A 23,727-nucleotide genomic window follows, 5' to 3' on the forward strand; every position below is an offset into this window, starting at 1 on the left:
TTGTAACCCTTCAGATTTTGTTGGACTCTTAACTTCCTGGATCCCTTTCCCTACTGGCTGTAGTGCTGTTTGGAGTTTCAGTGAAATAGCATCTGGATGACTATAGGTTACCCACTCCTGCTTTAGAGTAATGGGAAAAGACAATTATAAGTAGGGTAGAAAACTTAACACATTCTAGTACATTCCTTTCTAGCTAGATCTGAAAAGTCTGTTTGATTTCAGGTAGCTGTATTTGTTTATAGCAGAGTTTGTACTTCAGTTCCCAAAAGCCCAAGCCAGGTTGATCAACAGTCAGGGATTCTGGGAGCTGAAATCCAAAATAAAGTGGACCCTTGTTATACACTGGGGTTTGGTTCCAAGATCCCCCATGGATAACAAAATCTGTGGATGCTCAAGTCCAATTAAATATAATGACATAGCAAAATGGTGTGCCTTATAAAAAATGGAAAATCAAGGTTTGATATTTGAAATGTATACTTTTTTTGAACATTTTCAAACCATGGATGCTTGAATCCGTGTATAAGAAGGGCCGACTGTATCAAGAAGACCAAAGTTTTGGAAACACTGTCCTAGTACTTATCCTATTCACTCCCTTTCTTCGTACATGTATATAGTCAGTTTGCAGTTGGTAGAGGTGCAAAGTGTTTATGAAACTGGCCCATTTCGATACAAGGTAATGCTAAAAATTAATAATGAACAAACCTAAAAGGAGCTGTCATTCACTTCTAGAACTAAACAGTGGAGTCCTGTTTTTCTAAGTGCTAAACATTTGCTCTCTTTTTAATGGGCTGCTTGAAGGAGTCAGAAATATTAGTGCATGAATGTATCACTAACCAAGTGCAGTGGAAAAGAAACTGCCAAGGGGGTACATGCTTATTGCTGTGACAAAGAGTAAATATCCAAGAACCAACAACCCTGTGTAAATATCAGAGATCAAGTACGTTGCCATAACCAGAACTGGGCCACTAAATGTAGTTGTGAGCCAACAATTCCAAAAACAATATGCCAATTGTATGCATGTTTATAACGATCTCAGATGAACTTCAGGATTCATTTTCACTTCCATTGACCAAACCATAGCAATACAATTTATCGCACAATCATACAAAATGAACTTCATCCCAAAGTAATCTAGACTATCTTATCTTCAGATAATGTACAGTCGGCCCTCCATATCAAGAGACTAGCCATTTGTAGACTGGAGCTTTCAGGGATGGTCCCATCTCATTGTTCCCAGTGGCACCATGTGCTCACAGTCCTGCCAATGCAGCCATGTGCAAGTCAGCATCCATTGACTATAATGAAATCCCACAATTTTTGGTATCCTTTGTGGGGGGTGACCAATATGGAGGGCCAAGTGTAATACAAACACTCATTACAGTATTCTCAAAATCATAATTAGACAATGCCTCTTTTCTAATCAGTTCCTTGGAAGGAATGAGAGTGAGCTTTGTTGCTGCATTTCAAAAACCACTCCTAGACTGACTGGCTCTATGCCAGAATGAGCAAGCATTCAACCTCAGAATCAGAACCAAATCAAAAGGAGGGAAATCATTTGATACAGGCAAACCTATCCAATGGTATCTGTTTTCACTTTTGTAAGCCATAACTAAATAAAGATGGTGGTGGTGATGGCCAGCAAAAAGTGAACCAGCACAACCAGCTAAATTTTTACATTTATGAAGTGTGGTGGCAGGACTGCATAGAGGAATTACAGAACAAAAGATCAAGAGAGAACTTGCAAGAGGCAGAACAGTTAATGCAAGGTTAATAGAAAGATACGGAACAAAAGTGAGAATTAATATATTTATGTGTAGACTAATGTCTGCTTGCAATGACACTTTCCATATGCATATACTTTAAGGTGGCATTTGCATACAATTAGAAAAAGTTATTCAAGTGCCACTTCTCTGCAAAAAATGCTTCCTTGGCAGAACCCATCTAGCCAAGCAGGCATTTCTGTACGCTGACAAATCTCCTACAAAGCAGCTGTCATGTCACTGAAAAGTCACTGCTTTACCAAAATAGAGTTTCATCTCATTCTTTGCTAAGCTAAAGAAACAGGCAGATTATTTCACCTTCCATCTCCATGGGTGACGCTCAAAGGCCAAGGGACTTGGCTTTCTCAAACTAGCATTACTGACCTTAAGGAAAAAGAAATGGAAGTATCAGAAAAAGAGGTAAAGCAGGAGCAGGAACAGATCAGAAATAGGAAGCACCTACCTCTCTATTTCCTAGCTGAATAAGCAAAACAGAAGAAAACCAGCTTGAACGTAGAATAACAGGAATAGGTATGAAAATAGCCATTCTAGTAAATTGCTACTCCCCTAGACAGTGAAAGCATAGCTGTGAAATGTAGACACTGACACAAAACTTTGCTTCATTTGTCCTAGATCTATTTGTAAAACGATTTAGGCTTGTATTTTGGAGAAGGACTAGGGAGACTTTTTTGGGTGCGTGTGTGTGTGTGCTAGAACCCCAGGTTCTTCCAACATGTCTCAGGTATAAAACAGCAGTTTAGGGACCAGATCTATATTTAAGACTCAAGAGAAAGAGTGGCCGCCAGTACTGCAGCCACTTACTCACAAACCACAAAGTTGTGAGTTCAATCCCAGCCTCAGGGTCAACTCGGCCTAGCATCCTTCTAAGGTCACTAAAATGAGTACCCAGCTTGTTGGGGGCAATTAGCTTACAGTTGTAAGCCACTTACAGACTGCTTAGTGTGGTATGAAACAACATTTAAATGAAGCTTCTATTGCTATTGCTCAGGTCCTGCAAACTGAGGGTAGTTGTAGCTTCCCTGATTGAGTCTATCCACCTGCAATGTGGTCTCCCTCTTTGCCTACTGCATACAACTTTGCCAAGCATTTTCTAATGAGTCATCTCATGATATGGCCTAAGTATGATAGCCTCAGTTTGGTGATTATGGCTTCCAGAGAGAGTTCAGCAAGGATTGTATTGATCCATTCATCTGAAAAGTGGTGCAAAATTATTTAAATAAGTAAATCACATGTATATTTCACTGGCTTTCCTTCTTGCCCCTACTTTCATAAAAGAATAGAGAAAGGTATGAAAACAAACCATTTGGTACATAGCCAAAATGGAACCACTACAATTACACTCTGGAGATGGGAGTTAGTTCAATTAAACAATCCAGGGGATGTATATTATCCAGTTTTTAATGAATGGGAGATCATACTGATGTACATTACAGACTTCTGATTTCTATCTTTAATGTACCAAAACAAAGAACATGAACTCACCTCCCAGAAAGAATGATTATCTACAAACTGACCCAAACTAGAACATAATAGGTGTTGCATGAGCATTTGAATGTGCATAACACTGATATGTAGTATACTGCAATTGACAATTGAAAAATGAATCTGTCCCTATTGAAAGTCACTTCAAATGTTAAAAATGAATAGCTTGCAAACAGTCCAATTTCTCTCATATATATTATATATATAAATGGTCTGGGGACAATTATCAGCAAAAACTGCTGTGTGACATTCTGGAAGGGACTACATAATGGCATGCTATATTTCTGTATTACTTATTTCCTGATATATAAGAGAGACAGAAAGAGATAGAAGTATAGGGGGATAAAACTGTAGGGAAAGTGAAAACAGAAGGATATATCCTCCGCATGAACAAATGCTCAACAAATCATTGCAAGACTTTTTTAGAGTGTGCAAGATTTGCTCACCTGAATAATAGGTACAAAGGAATGAAGTTTATGGACAGCAGCTATAGCAGGAGAATAAGTAGAAGCATAGACAGGTTCCTAGGGATAGGGGCAAAAGCATAGGGTAGAATTAAAAAGATATGGAGATGATAGCAAGAAAGTAGGGGGAAACCCTTAATTTTAACTAATTCATGACAGTTTTTATAACATTTCAGACCTTTTCCCCCATGGAAAATATGCTGCAATATTATAACTTCAGAAAAACACAAAGAAATGTAGTATGTTTACTGAGGCCACTCTCTTGCAAAAATTAAAAAAAAGGTTAGTGATAGGAAAGCACTCTGAACAAAGGCAGCAAGCATTGTGAAGACCATGTTCAGTAACCTATCAGCCACAACAGCAATTCTTTCCCCTGGCAATGCATTTATACCTCGCTGTAACAAAGAATGCCTATGATTGTAAAGAATTATATTCTTGGAAAAGTTGCATTTTCGGACTACATCTGCCAGAATCTCCCCTAGCCTGTGATTGTGCTGGCTGTGAGGGGCATTGTTGGGAGTTATAATCTCCAAAAGTAACTTTTACAAACTATACACCACCACCTTACAAAAATCCAGTTGGATGGGAAGGACAACTGCACCCAAGGAACAAAAACATGAACCAACTACTTAAATAACCTCTATGCATTACGTAGAGAGATCTTGTAGCACCTTTGAGACTAACTCCAAGAAAGAAATTGGCAGCACGAGCTTTCATAGATTTCAGTCTACTTCCTCAGATGCATTTAGTGGAGTAGAAGCCACGTACAGACACATATACGCCATTGGTATGTGAGGATGAGGAAGTAGACTGAAGTCTATGAAAGCTCATGCTGCCAATTTCTTTCTTTCAGTGAGCCTCAAAATTGCTACAAGATCTCTCTACATACTGATTCTACAGACTAACACAGCTATATCTTTGAATTCTATCCATTACAGTAAGGCTTACCCAAAGCAGTTTAGACATGTCATTATCATCTGTAATTCCTCCTTCTTCCTATAGGTTAAAACAAACAGGAAACATTGCAGAGAGTAACAGAAAGGAGTAACTGCAGAAAGTAGTTTGCATTTCAAGTGTCATTGCCCCAAGTCCGATTAAAAGTCATAATGGGTGCAAGCTTTATGAAAGCTTTAAATTCCACAAGCAAAGCAGGTTGCTGTCTAGGAGCTAGATCCATGGTGCATTTGCCAGTACTGGATATAAGAATAGCTCTAGTTCAGGTTGTCTCTACCTACAGCCCTAGGGCTAATATTTTTAGTCTCTGCAATGTGAGAGATTAAAAGGACATTGGTGGTGTTTGATAGGATGAAATATATTTCAAATCACTTCTGCTGGTTTAATACTCTGGAACTCTAAGCTGACTAGGAAAGAAGCGTGTGCATTTCAGTAAAGAGAAAAATAACTGAATGAAGAGCATTTGAACTCTTTCTGGTATGATTATAAAAATGTAGAGGGCAGAGGTAATGATGGAAAAGGGGATATGAAAAATGATCATGTCTAGTTACAGTTTCATTCTTATTTAAAGATATAAATATATCAAATCAAATGCAACTTTGAGCATTAAGCTAATAAAGCTGGGGAGCTCTAGAAGATAATATAACAATAGCAAAGGGCAATAACATCCAAAATCCACAAAACAGTGATATCTTTATATTGTTTTGAGGATTCCGGATGTTACTGTACTTTGCTATACAAAGTGTTCAACACGGCTACCCTTGGATATGTTTTTTGGATGTGAAGATAACAATAACAAGTTATTACTGTTAAAAGCAAAGTAGATTCTAGTTGTGGAATAAATAACCATTATGCCTCACATTTCTGCCAACATGAAGCGAATTTCACATCCCCTGAAAGTATGCAAATAGTGTCATACTATTTTAAAACTACATAGAAAAAAATCTATAGAATTTTCCTATCTAAATCAATTAGTAACAGTTTTTATTTAAAGAGCGTCTAAATGTGAGGTCCATCAACTTTTAAAAAACATTTTCTGCCTTAAATAACTGTTTTATGGAACATAAAAAAGGTACAAAGCTTGGTTTCTTTTTTCCTTTTTTTGACAGAGAGTTAACCTGCCTAAACATGTCAGAGATATTCTTAATTCCAGGAAAAGGGAAGATATTACCTAGAGGCAAAGAAGCTAAGGCTCTTTTAAACATTTGACTAGATTTGTCTTGTTGCCCCAAAGCATTGCAGTTTTGTTCCATCTGACAGATGTGGAATCTTACAGAAGGGTCATTAATATTTAAGAATGTTACCAATTGCTGCTGCAGGTTATTCATGAAAGCACATGCAATTCATACCAAGCGAAAAAAGCAAAAAGCAAAAAGCAACCACAGGCTCCAACACCACTTAACAACATGTCAAGCAAAAAAATAAAAGCAAAAACCAGCCACAGGCTCCAACACCACTTAACAACATAGGGTGGAGGCTGATCAATAGCATACATAGTTTTCATGAAAACAAGATGACCAGCCTAGTATTGTTCTTTCTGAACAATTGTTCTGAACAATTCTCAACATGAAACATCTGTACAGTATCAGGGCAGGAGAGACGTAACTAAGTCATTTATAAACTATGAAAGAGATGCCAGACTTCATGCACTGGATAAAAGACAGCCTTTGACGATTCAAATGTCCCTGTCTTAAAATTAAGCCACAACTTATTCCCACACAATATGTTTGGCGGGGGAAAACATCATTTGGAATGTAAGGCCAGTTAGGAGTGGGATAATTGCAGGGAAATGGCATTCAAATTGGAGAAACTTGTATTTTACGACAAATTGAGAAATCCATAACATGGATCTACCTCTTCCATTGATCAACTGCTGTTAGTGTAGCATCAGAAAAATCTCTCCCACTATTCATCTCTGTCGATGAAGCAGAGATTTCTGCAGTAATTCTGTTGGACAACCAAGGGGGCCATGTGCCCTCTGTTACAGAGGACAGTCCTTTATCTTACAGGCTGTCTATTTGAGTGTGCAGTCCAAACAAGATCCTTAAGAAAGGGAAGGAGCAGGGGTCTTGAAATTGCCCATCCCTAGTTTCCCAGCCCTCAGAGAGGTGACTAAACAGGTACATGTCACCTGGCTACACAGACTTCCGCACAATGATGAAATGTAACATATTTTGATTTAATAATAGCAATTATCTCCAAATTTGTATTTAAAACCACAAATGAGTATGTGGAACTTTTAAGCACATCAGTGTTCTCTTCCATTCTCTTTTTTTCTTTTTGACAGGATTATTAAGCAGGGACTCACTGAGAAGAACCTCTGACACTTGCTCTACTTTCCCACTACCTGCTGGCTTGTTCACTTGTCTTTCAATCTGCCCATATATCAGTGGTGGAGAAGAGGAAGAGATTTAGATGCCCTTGCCTGGCTGTTCACAGGTTCACCGCCTGCTAAGCAAGCAACTGGAAGCAATGAGGACAAAGAAGAGATGAAGAAGAAGTAACAACTGGGGACAGTCTCAGTGAGAAGGCAGACTCACAAAACTGAATGCTCATTGCTGAAATAATCCAGTTGGATACCGCTTTAATTGCCCTAACTCAATGCTATGGAATTCTGCAAATTGTAGTTTCGTGAGACATTAAACTTTCTCTGCCAGAGAGCTCTGGTGTCACAACTACAAATCCTACAATTCTATAGAACTGAGCCATAGCAGTTAAGGTGGTGTAAAACTGGATTATTTCTGCAATGAGAGGGAGGATTGAAGTTCCTTTCCCAAAGGCCCTAAAAAGTCTGGCACCAGAACTGCTTCTTAACTGACAATCTTATGACTAAATAAAAGGAGTAGGAACTTTAGAAAAAAGATATGCATTGTTTAAACAAACCCATAATTAATAATGTACTTCTCACATGCTAGCACATGACATAATATACCCGATCCCACCAACGCTTCCTTTCTTATAGGTGGAACCATCCCAAAAAGGGCTAGCTCCAAATCTGAAGGGACCCTAGACAATGGACCTCTGGTGCAGCCACATTATTTGTTAATGTCCTCTCACTCAGTACTATCTAATAAGAGAGATGGCAGGCAGCACATCAAGAGTGGTTTTTAGTTTTTAATTTCCCTCCATGCTCTGGAACACCCAATGTGGAGCCACTGTGGGTTATTGTGGAAAGTTCCCAAATCCAGTGACCTTCCATGGGAAGCCCAGAGAAGATATCAGTGCTGATGGTTCCTAGGGCCCTACAAGATACATTTGTATGTCAGGTGTTGTAATTAAACCAGGTTCCAGATTTTACAACTTGACGTTTTCCTTGAATCATTAAAAATGTTTTCAGTATTTGGTACTTCCCATTATGTGGATTCTTCCTTAGAAGTCCAAGTTGATTTCAGTATTTGACTTTTTGTGTCCCAGAAGTCTTTAAAACCTTTCTAACAGACTGGGCTTAAAATCAAAATGTGCGTGTTCAGCATCCCAGAATAGATACTTTAAAGTATCTGGGCCAGATTTGATAGCCTACTTGCTTTCTGCTGGATCTATATTGCTAGTATAAACATTCGTATTGAGTCTAGCTTTTCCCAATGCTGGACTTTCTTAAAGAGGAAGTTTATTTTATTGTAGAAATTTCTACTGCAGGTTCTCAGTGTTGCTATGATTTGGAAATAAGTCCTTTACAGAGCTGGGTGGTGGTGGTACTGTTTTGAATTACAACTCCCAGAATCACCCAGCCAGCATGGCCAGTCTGAGCTGTAATAAAAGAACCAAGTTTTCTAAACTTTGAACCTTTGGTCTGATATAGCAAGGCAATTCTTAAATGATTCAACAGAAATTATAGGAGAAAGGGGAAATGTTCTACAAAAATCAAGGCAATACATCACTAGTATTTTTGTGGCATATTTTCTCGAGCACTGGAACCATTGTCAAAGCCAACAATTTATGAAGATAATGGTCCATAGGTCAGGATTTTGTTAACTCCAGTGAAAATAGCCTCAATGTCTTCCTTCAAGAGTAACTAATGGAGTACAGGACCAAGGTAAGATAATCTCAATTGGTCCATAACCTTTGACAGTCCATCTGAATGGTGTCTGTGGAACATTTGCAAGAGCCTTTTAACTAAAGGTACTATTTTCCAGCAGCAATACTGATAAGTAATAGATATGTCTAAGTTTAGAATTTAAAAAAAAAATGATGAGAAGTAATATGTTCCCAGAAGATCAAATGATTAAAGCATTTTAGTTGATTAATCATGTGCTTTTTAAGCAATCTAATTACTCAAATAAATTTAAATAAATGTTCGTATTGCCAGAACGTTAGGTCCTGAATTCTGGGCCCCAATCAAATAAAGCTTTACAATGCAGTCCAAAGCAATGCAGTCCAAATTCAGAATACATTTCTCCATGTCCAGAAAACTTTCATTGCTCAAATAAGAAAATGTCTATGTTAGAAACTCTTGAAGCATAATAAGATAAACTATTGGGTTTCAAGCTCAAACCCTGCTGAGCGTGAATGTCATGCTACAAGTGGTAGCTACAATTTCAAAACAGGCACACTAGTCTAGTTTGAAGCATCTGCAGCGCTGAAGTGTTGGAACACTTTTCCCCAAAATGGGCAACTTTACCTTCTTTGTGAACAGCTGCTCCACCTCTTGCAGCTGAGGGCCACGTTCAACAACTGATACTCGACCAAACTCCTGCTTTTTGTTTAGTCTGTTTTTCCAGTCTTCTTCACCACTTTTTTTGAGGAGAGCTAGCCTAAAAGTAAGAAAGCAGAAAGAAAACCAAAACATATCTATAGGACACTGAATAAGAAAATACTGAACAAGAATATACTGAAAATAGCCTTTCTATTTTTTCCCCAGGGGCTGTTGCATATGTTAAGCAACACCAACAAACCTTTTTTTTTGGGGGGGGGGAATGGGTCACAGTTCAATAATAGAGGCACATGTTTTGAACACAAAAGGTCCAAGTTCAGTCCTTAGTATCTTGGGGGTTGGATGGGAAAGTCTCCTATCTGAAAGCATAGAAAGCTTCTGCAGTCAGTATTAACAATACTAAGATAGACCACCCGGCTTGAGAGAAAGCAGCTTCCTATGTTCCAGTGAGCATACCATTGAACAAGGAGAGCCACAGCCAAATCTTAGGCCTCTGATAAATGTGAGATTCCAGTAAATAGGGGTTGATAAAGTAGCACATATGCACTTTATATTTTGGGCAGATACTTAGTATGTATGATACTGCCCAAAAAGAAATAACATGGGAACCGTATAAAGGGATATTGAATCATTTTATGCACCCAAACATAAGCCATAGAATGTACAATTAATTTTGAATAATTAAAAAAATAATAATGAAGAAGGTTTGTTTTGCCTCTTTAATACCAGTATAATACTTTACTTTGTCTAACATACAATCAAATAATTGATATAGGAACCAGAGCACCTTTTCCTATAAAACTGCAATTTGAGACAGATGGGTCGTCTAATGCAGAGAAGCCAGAGAAAGCCCAGAAGCAGCTATTTGTGGTCAGAGAAGCAGTGGCTGTAGAAGAAGGAGTTGCATTCTAAATAGCTGATGGCTTTGTTGACCAAGGCAAGTGGAGAGAGCGCAAGCTGCAATAAATGATAAGTGACCAGTGCTCATGCTGTATGGTGCTAAACAGGAACTGCTAATTGTAATCAGCTGAGACAACTCATGGGTGGTCAGAGCAGGGGGGGGAGCCTTTCTGAACAAAATGCAAAAAGCCACAAAAACTGCAGTAAGCAGTTTTTGCATAACTGAATAACTGATATGCAACTGATAATTCCATAACTGATATGTAAACATATCACTTCCATATAACTTTAACTACCATGATGCCATCCCTAAAGATTGCTTGTATTTATAGTTTTGAAGATGCCTAGACTTCCCTGTAGGAAGGCACTAGGGGTCTCCAGCCAAGAGTTCTAAGTGCTTCAACAATAAATTCCATGATTCTGTAGAATGTAGTCATGATAGTTAAAGAGGCATGCTATTGATTGTAGTGCAATTATGCCAAGTTTTTTGTAAATAATCTTGTTTCAGTATCCTCAGGTCATTCATACCCAGGACACTAATAAAGTAGATATTATTAACTATATTGTCCAGTTCAGGAAATCCATTAACGTTATTCCTATACAGACTCTCTGCTTACTTTACACCTCTGGCCAATTCTGTTTATTGTTCATGCATGTGAAACTTGTTCTACCTCTTAATATTAACTTCCTTCGCTCCCTATTATTGTCTTCCTTGTCAAAATTTAGATTGCAAATACCACATTGAGGAGATGACTATATTTTCATGAAAAGGAGGAGCCAGCAGTTTCAGCACTGGCGTATGACTCTGGGGACCAAGGATCAAATCCCTGCTTAGCCATGGAAATCCACTGGGTGATCTTAGTCAAGTCACACTCTCTCAGCCTCAAGGCAAGGCAAAGGCAAAGGCACTCTGAAGAACTCTTGCCAAGAAATCCCATGATAGGCTTTCCTTAGGGTCTCCGTAAGTCGGAAATGACTTGAAGGCACAAAACAACAACATAAAAAGCTTGTGCATTCAGCAAAATAATGATAAAACTGTAAATGGAAACAGTATCCCAATGTATCCTTGGGATCTCTAGTCCTCTATGGATTCTTGGCACACAGTCCTCCTTTGACATGGGAAATTCCTGGGCTGAAGAAATTCTGAATGGAGCAAGACTAGAGAGAGATCAGGTGCTGGGCAGAGAATAGTGAGTGACTCACAGACAGTATGGAGCAGAGAGCAAGCCACCGCAATTTGCCCTCACAGACCAGAGCATGAGACCTACACCAGTGACAGCTGCAGGTTTGAGAGACTTTGAACACTCACCTCTGCCTAATTCAGAAACTGAATTCCATTCTGCTTCCATCCCCTCTTATTCTGTTGCTTTAGAGACTTACACCCATCTCAGTTCTTCTGCTTGTTTCCTCCCCCATGAAAAAACATCCTGCTTCTCGCCCCTCTCCCATTCTAAAAGATGTCCTGCTTGTTGTTATTTCTCCCCCTCTCAGGAAATGTACAGTTTACGACACTGGAGGCACTAGAGTGACACAGGACCCTTTCACACCACATAATTATAATACAGTTGCCTCTCCACATGTGTGGCTTTTACTTTTGTGGATTTGATTATTCATGGATTTAATACGTTCTCTCTAGGAATATCTAGGTCCTCCAATGCAACTCTATGGTCAATATCTGCCAGACATTGTGCTGAAAGTCCTAGAGATACCTAGAAAGAACACTTCTATAGGCATATGTAGGTCTTCCAGCACAATTTTATGGTCAATTTACAGTAGATGTTGACCACAGACTTGCACTGAAGGACCTAGAGATTCCTAGAGTGGTGTTCACTCAGGTAAAAGAAAAACAGTTTTTGTTTTGTTTTTGCACTTCTTCCACTTTCACAGGGGTCCTGCGTCTCTAACCCCAGTGAATATGGAGGGCCTACTGTACTGTGATTCCACTTTAAATGCCAGGGTTGCATCCCATGGAATCCTATGATTTGCAGTTTAAGGAAGGGTATTTAGAAGCTTCAGCCAGAGAACTCAAGTGCCTTACCAAACTACAAATCCTAGGCTCCCAGAGAATGTTGTCATAGCAGTTAAACTGGAGTATTGTCTAGCATGAAAGGGTCTAGTATTTGGGGGTCCCATTGGTCTTCAGCCACACTCAGCCAAAGTTCACTACAGCTTTGGCTGAGTGTGGCTGAAGACCAATCAAGGCCCCATAGCTTCCTTTACCACGAGGATGTTTATGGTAGGATTCCTAGGCCTTGCGTATGGCAAGAAAAATTCAGGGGAGCAGCTTGAGGGGAATAAATGTTCCTCGGAAGAGTTCCTGGAAAACCAAGGGCTCTTTCACATTATACCATCTTAACTGCCATGGCTGTATCCTATTGAATCATGGTTTGTAGTTTGGAAAGGAATGGCAGCCCTCTGAGTATGCTAAATATTACCCTCAGGATTACACAAGATTCCACAGCAATTCAAGTAAATCATAGTGCTACATTTGTGTGGTGTGAAAGGGGCCCCAGTATTAGAGTTCTAGATCTAGTGGAATAGAATACAGCTTAGTTGCACAGTAGCCCACAGGCTGTATGTGCAATGGAAGTTTTTTCTTGGAGACCCCCCAACCCTTCCATTTATTTACAATTTAAATGCTGCTTGTTAAGGTATACGGAGAAGGGATGGATTATAGTAACCAATTTATATCTCAAAAGAAATCGCTCTGCACTTGCTCAGGTGCACAGTATTGCCCTGTTTTAAGGTCAAGGGGAGGGAGCAGACTGTGGTTTCCAACACTCTAGTGCAAACTCCTCATTCTCCTTCATCTCTCTATTTCTCCCTCTTCCAAGATCTGCCTCTTCTCCATGCAGCCATTCATACATCAAAGGCTGTGCTTGCTCTCATCTGAGGAATATTGGAAGTCATGCAGGTTGTATCTTTGATGGTTTTTCCAACCCCTTCTACTCTGTTGGCTCTCATCCCCTACTCATGTGTGTTTCTGCTGGTGTGTGTGGTGTGTGTGTGTGGTGGTGGGAACTGGGGAATGTCCTATTGCCTAGCTATTGCCCCCATCTTTCCAACCACATTTTCCCTCTCCTAGAATTGACCAGTCTCACCAATCTTTATCAGTAGCCTTTGCACTCATTCTGTCAGAATTCCTGTAAAAATAAATAAATAAACAAAAATCCCCAAGCTTTAGTAATTTTGAACACAATAAAGTATGGTACTGGTTACAATAAATGTATATTCACTTGTTAAAAGCAAGCCATACTGTGCTGGGTTTATTTGTATCAACTTCTAAACACATAATGGTATACACAGTTGTTCTGAGTAACTGAACAATGACAGGATTGGGATGTAAGCTGAAAATGTATTCACAGGCCATCCTATGCACAATTACTTGTCTGGTCAAGCTCTGTGGCTGAGCCTTAGCTTGCCCTAGGTGTAAAATGGGAATGTGAAGTATGGAATGTGGCCATAACTTGATGTTCCTTAAACTGCAAATAATAAAATAATTCCCTGCCATGAATGCAATGGCTGGACTTCTCTCTTAGAACTTCTCATCTGTAAAATATGAGTATTTTGTGCAGAGTAAAGACTTAACAGTGTGTAGACAACTATAAGACATAAAAGGGAAAGTGTGTATTATCTGCTTTAAAAAACTGGACCAGGATAATTCAAATTTTATACCAAGGAAATATGAACTGTGGTTTATAATTTATACACATTAAAATACATTTGTTTGATATGGATGGTTTAGTCAACCTCTGTTAGTTGTAGGGAGGTGGGAAAGCATCAGGAATAAATACTGTTCAAAAGTATTGCCCATTTCCACATCTATTATAGGCACTTTCTCTACTCAGAGAAAGAAGAGAATGGATCCTACATCCACATGCTGCAGCATCAAAGGGGCATCATAAAGCCACACCACCGTGGCTATGGCATCCCTTGGAGGACACAAAAAGGAGCCGCTTTTTGCGGCTCCTTTTTGTGCTCTCCAGAGCTGGATCAGGGCCACAATGTGAGATTGCTGTGGCCCCAATCCGGTCAGTAATGGGGCACTCTGTGTAGCCCCTTAGTATATAAATTCCAGCCAACTTTTTAAACTATTGAGTTTGATTTACCAAATTACCAAGTATACTTTCCCTTGAACTTCCCATTTTAGAACTTGGCTTTCACACAAAAATTCTCTCTAATAGTCAGTGATACATTTTTGAAAGTACTGATTAAGAAATTCTACAACATGACAAATCTTCTTACTGTAAAGGAAGGGGAAAACCCACTTTTCAAGAAGAAGGGCATATTTACCTTTCTTTAATTGACATTGTTTTGCCGGATGCATCAAGGGCGTCTTCCGTTATTTCAGCTTTGCTCTCCCTGGAGTTCAGTTTCTCTTCTAACAACTCAGAGGTTTCCTGCTGCCCACAGGATACCACAGCCGTAGACTGAGAACAACTCTTTGCTGCTGCTGTTCCCACAAGTTCTGAAATTGCTACATCATGCTCTGGAGTGGAGGAGGGGGGATTCAAAATTAGTGCTTAATTGAACGAAGCAAAACAAATAAAAATAAATCTTGCATAACATGTCATTCAAACCAATAGGTAACTTTTTGTTTCTGGTATAATTTCTTATAAACTGTACTCATCCAGGTTACAAATATAGTGTTGATCAGTAGAATTAGTGTGTTGGTTTTCTGTTGCCCTAGAAGAGTTGAACTGAGCCAAAGGATCCAAATTACAAGAAAGAAAATTCTTATTAAACATTAAAAAGAACTCTGGGAGGAAGGTGATGGACTCTCTTTCACTCAAGGTTTTAAATAAAGGTTAGGCAGCCACATTCCACGGGCGTTTTATTGGTGAATTCCTTCACCAGCAGGGGTTTGGACTAAATGGTCCTTAGGGTCTCTTCTAGCTCTGTGTTTCATGATAATAACTGATTATTCCTTGCTTCACAAAAACTATAGCATCATGAAAGCTAGTATTTGGTGGGTTGCTAAATGAACCAATTTTGGGAGTGAACAGGACTTCTTAAATATTTTCAGAGCAATGATATTAAATGGTATATCTCACATCAGTACCGAGATATCAGAACTTTGACACTGTGCATGGATAAGCATGCACACAAATGGGGACTGGGGGGAAAAACTTATTCTACTCCTTTATTTTAAGAGTTTTTACTGAACTTTGATGTGCTCCTAGATGTTGCAGTACTAAAGGCCATTATTACCAGTGCTGGGAAACAGCAGCATGGGTACAGATTATTATTACTATGTTTATTATTTGTATCCCACTTTCCTCCCAAAACTGAGACTCAAAGCAGATCACAATTTAAAAGAACAATATAATTCAAAAAGAGAAAATTAAAAGTATTTACAGTATTAAAACATATCACGTTCAGTAAAAAAAAAGCAATTTAAAAATTAAAAAGTTCTTAAAACAGTTTAATTAAAACAATACAGCATCCCCCGATTGATGGAAGGACCATTCTGGCCTCCTTGGGAAGCGAGTTCTAGTTGTATTACTAGTTGTATCCAGTTGTAATACTAGTTGTATTTACAGGTCTTAAATTCACACACAGGTATTCTAGGGAAGATCTGGAAAGTTGTTATCTCTCCAAGTAAGATGGTAAACTTATCTACTAGGCTGCCTCAAGTAATGGCCAGAGACTCTTTCTTGTACGATACTGTATAGTGGAAGATAGTAGAGATTTGGGGAATTATTTTATTTGTAAGTTTTAAAAAGTCATTTAATGAGTAAAATCTGGCCTTATATACTTCCAACATTTCTCAAGGAGGAAAGAAAATCTAATGTGGTCAGAGAATTTGCTTCACTCCACAAGGGCAGCCAACCAGGCCTTTGTGTGGGCAAGCAAGGAATCTGATCCTTATTCAAAACAACACATCAAAATGTTTAAGAATGCAAACCAATTTATGGACCATTTGTAACAGACTGAAACAATTCATCCCAATTGTGAAGACTAAGAAAGAAAAAGAAATATAGATACTATACTGCTTGTTTATGCATAACTTTATTTACTGTGTGCATTGAAGAATAAATGTGTCATATCTTGCCAACTGGCTGCTGCTCTATTTCATTTTTCTAAAGTAAACAAACAAGCCCGGTTGTTTAAAATCTACATGGATATTTAAACACTAATTTAGATACTAAAAAAGAACCATCAGGCAGCATTTTGAAGTCAGATTTCAAAACTTTGAAGAAAATTTTGCATTAATGAAAGGAAATCTGAGATTGGTTTCTTGGTAAAGATAAAATATTTCCCTTTAAAAAAAATCCTAAACACATACAACTAGGTCTGGGTACTAAGGGGTGTGTGTAGAAGCTTGTTCGGCAGAAAGCCAGTTGAGGAAATATGTGCCACACCCACCAGCATCCCCACATTCACATTAAATGTCAACGGAGCATGCTCTGGTGGGCTGACCCCCATGAGAGTTCCACTAATTAAATGTAATAGTGGAGATAAAGGTGGGATAAAAATCAAATTTATTCATTAATTAATTGAAAGAAAAAAGCTAATTGGATGAACAGCAAAGTAAAAACAGTCTTTATTTTAAAATGACCATTATACGGTTTTAAATTACACACTGACACTAGTACAGCATAATGAATCGATTAACCCGATCAAATGACTTAAAGGCAGCCCCTGATCAATGAGGCAGGCTTTCAAAAATGCTATTGTAATGTAAGCAGTTATAAAAACAGGGAGCAACAGATGAAGCATTCCTCAACCTCCTACTCTTTTTACACAGGTGGTAATGCCTCTCCAGGTGAGGCACATTGTCTAAACAATTTTTTTCTCTTTCATAAATGTTCTTTCACATTCAAGCCACACCCACACATTTAAATGCCATTGCATTTGCTTAATCAATTACAAGCCACACAATGAAGACGTTAAGATTTCATTAATCAGGTGATTGCCAGAATGGAGACATTTACCTCTCTGCTGGGTCAAGCTTGTCATGATTCCCTCACACTCCATCACATCCTCAAAGAATTGGCCTTTGACTTCCCATTTATCCTGCAGAACGTTGCTGACCGATTCCTTTTGTTCAGCAGGCTCACTGAGAGGCTGTGGGCTAAACAATTCCATGCTGCTTTTTCTTGGGAATGCATATTTAATCTCTTTGTTGTAGTCTTCCGTTTTATCAGAAACAGGATGTGGGGGCTCTTCCTTAAAGGAACTGTGCTTTTTTATACAATTCTCTTCACGTTTTACAAATCCCTTGGGCTCTGCCTCTTCACACTCCCTCGACTGTCGCTTGCTCTCCCTCACTTCCACTGTAGGTTGCCACAGTTCTGTTTTCGGGATGTTTTGTAATGAAATATTCACATTATCCACTAAAGAGTGGCGTCTGAAATCGGGTATACTGATCTCACTGACCGCTTCATCTTCTGCTGCCTTTACATGCAGATCCTTACTATATACCGGTGACAATGCAGAGACCATGGTTGAAACAGATGTTACAATAGTGGGAGACAAAGGAGCTATCTTCCCGCTGTCACTTTGTACCTATGGCGCAACACAGAGACTTAAAACTGGGAATTCATACTGGCCAATTGGCCGTAATAAAGTTATTATTATAAACTGGGAATTCACAAAAACACAGCCTTAATGTTCAGCAATTTAGTTATCATGATTCTTCAGATAATGAAAATACATAAACAAGGTTGAAATTTCACAAGAGCAGTATAAAAAGAGGGTTGGAGGAGTGGACATTTTTGTCACCTATGCATACATTCCTCAGATTCAATATTGTTTGAAGCTGCTTTTGCAAATCATTGCTAATCAAAGATGAATCTCAAAGGTTTATCCTTTCATCATTATATTAGTATCTTTTCACAATCAACTCCCCCTACCTTAATGCACTATAAAATATTGCCTATCGCACCAAGAACCAGAGCTCTGTTTCTGTTAGAACACTGGTAGGGAAACCTTTGTCCTTTCTGATGTTGTTGGACTGCAGTTCCCATCATTCCTGATCCTGGCTGGGGCTGGTGGAATTTGAAAGTTTAAGGCAAACTTGACCAAAACGCATTCTTTCAATGCAACCTATCCCAATAATGTAGAAATAAACGTATAAAGAAACTTGGAGGAAGCGTGAGATAAAAATGCAATTTGCAAAGATGCAAAAGTATTATACTTAAAAATATATAACTTGCAAAATGTATTGCTTTCGAAGTAGTTATCTATTGTGCTTAGGAAGTACTGTACTTTCTCCACATTTCAGTTACACAATTCACCTACAGATGTGATCTACTACTGTTCTGTTTTTGTCCTTTAAGACACAATGGGTGGATCTTACACCTTTTCCCTTCTAATTGCCGAAGGAGTAAATTTGGTAAAGTCATAGTTGTATTCCAGCACCAAACAAAAATGTAGTTGATCACTAGAGCTTTTGAGGCTTAACTAGTTTTGCCCAAATCCTCTCATGAATTTTTTCAATTTTTTTCAATTAGTTTTAATGTTTTTTTTTAAAACTTGTTAAATTCTTAAATAAGATTTAGCATTTAAATATATTCCCACTGTTTTAAATTAGTACCTGTAATGTTAGTTTTATTTTATGTTGCTATGCGAGTTTTCATTAGAGGGAGGCTATAAATATTTTAATAAATCCATAAGTGCAACCAATGCAAGCTTGATACAGATAATGAGTTATTAAAAATGAAGAAAAAAGACATTTCAAATAGTTATGCACCTGAGAGTTCAGATTTTGTCCTCTCTTGGTTAAAAACCAAACATTTTCTTGTCTTGAAAGATTAAAATAATGACTTTCCTCTGGGAGATAGATAGTTAATTACTGACAGCAAAACTATGGTATTATAAATGTATACAGTTGGTGCTTCCCAAACATGGGCTTGCCATCCATTGAGTGGAGCATCCATGGATGGCCCCACCTATTCTCCCCCATTGCAATGTATGCATGTGGTTGTGTCCGCACAATTGTGTGTGCATCACGCCACCATTGAAAATGACGGAACTTGAGGCCTGTGTTTGGGTAGGGTCGGGGTTTGGAAGGGAACCCCCAAGCATACAAAGGGCTGACTATACTGTCCTTTCTAGCAGTGCACTTATCAAGTTTGCATCTCTAGATGTTGCATATCAGTCAAAGGATTGTTTGATAACACCCTGGAATACACTTCTTTGCAAGCTTGCAAAATGCACCGAATTCAGTGTGACTTATGTCTGCTGTGTAAACATACAAAGGACTACTAGAACTGTGGTTCCCATGCTTTGGCAACAGTTTCTATACTGTGCATCCACTGACAATACTGGAATTAAAAACCATCAACGAACAACTTTGGGAAGCACCAGTGTACTTGAAGGACATGCTACGTACATACCTGCTCAACTTCACCAAGTGTGACAGGCTGAGTTTGGTATCGAGCTTTCGATCTCCTTTGCTTAATGTCTCCTCTGCTTCTTGTAGAGACTACCTTTGTTATTGGTTGAGATAATTTGTTAAATAAGGCCATCTTTTCTGCCAGGGTCAGGGTGGAGGAGTCTGGTTCTCCAGGCTGATCTTGTTCAAGGGCATCTTTGGCTTCTTTTATTTCTTCTTTAGCTGATGTCTTCTGGTGTGCAGATGCCTGCAATCTTTAAAGTGAAAATGGGAATTAGTACTTAGCATTGCTAAGCAGATAACTGTTTCCCCAGTGTTTTAGACAGATAATGAAAAAAAAAATCAAGAAAGCTGCAGAGAAAGCATGAGAAAAGCTAAAAAACAAAATGTGGTCTCAGTCTAAGCACATGTAATTTGCTCAGTGTCATCTAATCTGACATAGAATAGTAGTCACACTTTGTTTCGTACAGCATCCGTGTTTGTGGAAAGACATATTCTGCCCTGAAAGAGTTACACTGATATAAAAAGTTATCCAGTCTTAAAAAGGGCATCATCTCTATCATATGGGAGCAGGAAGCTATGTATAAACACAGGCCTAAGAAAGGTTTATTCTACACTCTCTACCTTGCCCTAGATACTAAATGCAATTCCATATAATTTTTTGTTGGGAGTTTTGTACACTGCATCTGATCCCCAGTTGTCACTTGGACACCAGAATATGCTTAACACAAGTTCTTATTTTTTGTGGGGTTTTTGGGCTATGTGGCCATGTTCTAGAAGAGTTTATTCCTAATGTTTCGCCAGCATCTGTGGCTGGCATCTTCAGAGAAGTTCTTATTTGTTTGTTTGCTGCTGTTGCTTATTTGTATTTTAAGTATCCCATTGTACTGTTCCTTTGTGCTGTCCCTGTTTGTAAAATCAAAAGGACTTAGAATTAACAAGATAATGCTAGAGAACTTTTAAAATTCATGTGAAATGCCTCTAAAAATTCCTTGAAAGAAACTTAAAAACTAGGAACTGTTACTCTTTACTCCAACAAAATGGGCTTTTTTACTACTTATTAATATTACTTTTAAAATGTAAAGTTTAGTGCGCTGATTATAACTCATTACAGATAACTATGGCACGTTACAGACGCGCGTAAAGTACGTACTGGGTACGTACTAGGGTTAAGAAAGGGCGTCCCTTCCGGACGCCCTAACCCTAGTACATACCTAGTACGTACAAAATGGTGGTGACCTATACACATGGGCACTGCCATTGGTGCGTCACGACTGCGCCACCTCCAAACGGAGCGGCGCGGAAGTGATGTACTGGCGCTGCACAAGGGCGCCTGGGGCGCCCTTTCCACGGCGCCAGAAGGAGCTCTGTTTCAGAGCTCCTTCCAGCTTTGCGTCGCTGGGCGTAGCCTTTAGATGGCTGTGCCAGCAATGCAAAGCATTGCTGAGAGGCCCCTTTCTGTTTGTCCCAGCCACTGTATGGTGTCCTTGGGGCATGAAACCCAAGGACAACCCTTTCCAGGCCGCGGGGAAGTGGCCTTTTGCCGCTTCCCCATGGCCTGGAAAGCGGTGGATCGGGGCCTCAGAGGCTGCCGCTGTGGCAGCTGAGGCCCTGATTTGGCGAGGAAAGGGGTGGGAACAGACCACCCCAAAAGGGCAGTCTGTAAACCGCCTATGTTTCTTGTGACTTGTTGTTTCCAAGCTCTGGCCTTTGAGATGTCCTTTGTGCAACTGGACTTATCCTCATTGCTCAGAGGATCTTCCCAAATCTATGTAAAGTGAAGCACACTGATGGTGCAGATGCACAATCCCTCTAGTATTCTGACTCCTTACACAGCTTTGCCTATAACACACCTTCCAGAAAAGGAGAAACAGAAAATATTCATCTCAGTACAGTGCCACCACAGAGGGAGCGGCAGGAATAGTGGAGTAAGTGATTCCATAAAGGCTACACAGTTTAGCACATATCAGGATCCTTGGCAAAAACAGGCAGCAACACTGTTATGTTGTGGTTTTTCCTGTCTTTGTATCCTCTTCATTTATTTATTGGTCAGAGGCATTCTTATTGCCTGGTAGTCCACAGAGATCACACAGGGCAGATCTCCTCATACTCTGGGGAAAAATTGTAGCTCAGTGGTGAACCAGTTGCTTTTCATGCAGAAGGTACCAGTTTCAATCTCCAATATCTCCTGGTAGAACTGGAGTCACCAATTAGAAACTCTAAAACTCTGGAGAAGCTGCATCATTCTTTGTAGACCAGTACTTCCCTAATGTGGGTCCCAGATGTCATTACATTACATTCTTGGAAATCCCAGCCAGCACTGCCTTGGTTTCAGGATTCTGAGAAGTGGGATTCAACTTCATCTGAAGATCCAAGTTTGGAAACAACTGTTATAGATATTTAGCTAGATGGACCAGTGATCTGATTCAGCCTGCAAAGCTTTCTATGTTCCAGCCCTTTGTCCACTTACTTAAGCAGCTGAACAAAGAAATCGAATGGTCTCTGGAAGACAGATACTTACTCTGTCCAACCTTTATTTAGAACAAATATTATGCTACAATAAATTTTAAAGAGGGGTTAAGAGGCTTCACATCAGAAAACTGTACATTGATCTTCTACATTTCCTTCCTTGGCCTTATCACTTCCATTATCTTTTCCCATCTTGCACTAAAATACTGGAGCGCCTTATTGCTGCCTCAGTAAGGAAGACCTGAGGTGGGTTTGGGAAGCAGTCTCAAAGGACACAGAGAAGGAAGAGACTTTGTTCATACTCTATCTATATTCAGAAAGCCAGAAAGAAATCCAATATGTTGTCTGAAGGGTCAACACTATTTTAGTGTTTGGACCATTTATATCCAGAAAGATATATTATGTTGACCACTTGCACCAAAAATGAAGAAAAAGTCCCCCCTATTCAGCAATAACTACCGTAGGTAGTTCCAAGTAACTTAAAATATGAATGTCTGGCAAAACGGGCTAGACAATGCAAACAAAGGCCACACGATAACTGTTAGGCATTTTGAAGCCACAGGTATGTGTTAGTTTTTCAGTAGTTTTATTTTCTAGTATGGTCTTTTGCATCTCTTTGTCTTTTAGTTATTAATATGAGGTGAGCTGTATGGAATCAAAATAGAGGAATTTATGCTTACACCTATAGGTGGTGCAATTTCTCATCCTTTCATTAACTCCATAAGCTGCTGTTAGAGTTGGAGAAAAACAGAGGAAGGGGGCAGGATGTGATGTCTGGGTTTTTCTCACTTCCTTTGTGATACAAGTGTCTTTGCTCAGGTTTTTACAACTGATCTCTCTCTCTCTCTTTTATATTTGAGAATAATACCCAATAAAACATAGATGGGCAACTGTGACTCTCCATACATTGTTAGGGCTGCATTCCAACATCTGCAGGGCCACTATTGTCCATCCCTGAACTAAAAATTGGTGGGGAGGGTTGAGAAAAGGTGGGGTGGGATGGACAAGTTCCTGATTCAAGCACTCAACAAGCAAAGATATGTGTTGCTTTTTCAGCCAAACCGAAAGGTGACAAGGAAGAAAAACATTCCTAAAATTTCCATCAAACTGCTCAGCACACTTAAAACTATGTGATTTTATAGATGCATTTGCTAGCAATGACCCTTGTGCTCCCTACAGCATGCAAGTTGCGTCCCCCAGTACCTGGTAGGATGTACAGTGCTCTTAACTACAGTGGGATTAGGTATCCTTGCCACTACAGTGTGGGTATTCACAGTACATGAGGCAGGGCTAGGTTGACTTAAGAGAAAATAGCCAAGGGAAGGAAAAATTCACAAGGAGAGAGAGAAGAGAACAGTATTTAGAAAAGCATAACAGTGTTAACTGCATAAAGATGGCAATCCCCCCTTTAAAAATATTTAACAATTATTTAATATAAAATTCCCTTGCCAGGATCCAAATAACGTGCAATTATAATATGCTAGTTTCTAAAGAAGTTTAATCAATTTTCACACATATTATTTTTTAAGTCTTTGCAGGGTAGAAATACCAGCAGTATGTAAGAAAATGACAAACAGTCCAAAAATACAGACTAGGGATCAATAGTGCAACAATACACAAGTAGAAGAAAGTTTCTGCAATTAGGGTTACAAATAACTACATTGCATAACATATCTCCATGTA

The 23,727-nt window shown here is 39.1% G+C and overlaps 1 protein-coding gene across 29 annotated transcripts in view; it reads right to left on the minus strand.

Annotated features, from left to right (window-relative positions):
• The window catches only part of SVIL (supervillin), a 200,339-nt gene that overhangs the window by 27,498 nt on the left and 149,114 nt on the right, over positions 1-23,727 (minus strand). For 11 of the 29 annotated variants that reach the window (XM_042471304.1, XM_042471302.1, XM_042471292.1 and 8 more), the window contains 9 exons: positions 23,248-23,343; positions 19,577-19,829; positions 17,171-17,744; positions 14,526-14,721; positions 13,334-13,375; positions 9,300-9,432; positions 4,676-4,723; positions 3,710-3,787; positions 2,079-2,144 (listed from right to left, as the gene is read on the minus strand). In XM_042471304.1, the coding sequence (XP_042327238.1) occupies positions 2,079-2,144; positions 3,710-3,787; positions 4,676-4,723; positions 9,300-9,432; positions 13,334-13,375; positions 14,526-14,721; positions 17,171-17,744; positions 19,577-19,829; positions 23,248-23,343 (1,486 nt within the window). The remainder of the gene's footprint in view (positions 1-2,078; positions 2,145-3,709; positions 3,788-4,675; positions 4,724-9,299; positions 9,433-13,333; positions 13,376-14,525; positions 14,722-17,170; positions 17,745-19,576; positions 19,830-23,247; positions 23,344-23,727) is intronic. The other 18 variants (XM_042471289.1, XM_042471288.1, XM_042471295.1 and 15 more) reach the window with 14 other exon arrangements.

Source organism: Sceloporus undulatus, chromosome 6 (assembly GCF_019175285.1).
Source record: "Sceloporus undulatus isolate JIND9_A2432 ecotype Alabama chromosome 6, SceUnd_v1.1, whole genome shotgun sequence".
Classification (NCBI taxonomy): Eukaryota; Metazoa; Chordata; class Lepidosauria; order Squamata; family Phrynosomatidae; genus Sceloporus; species Sceloporus undulatus.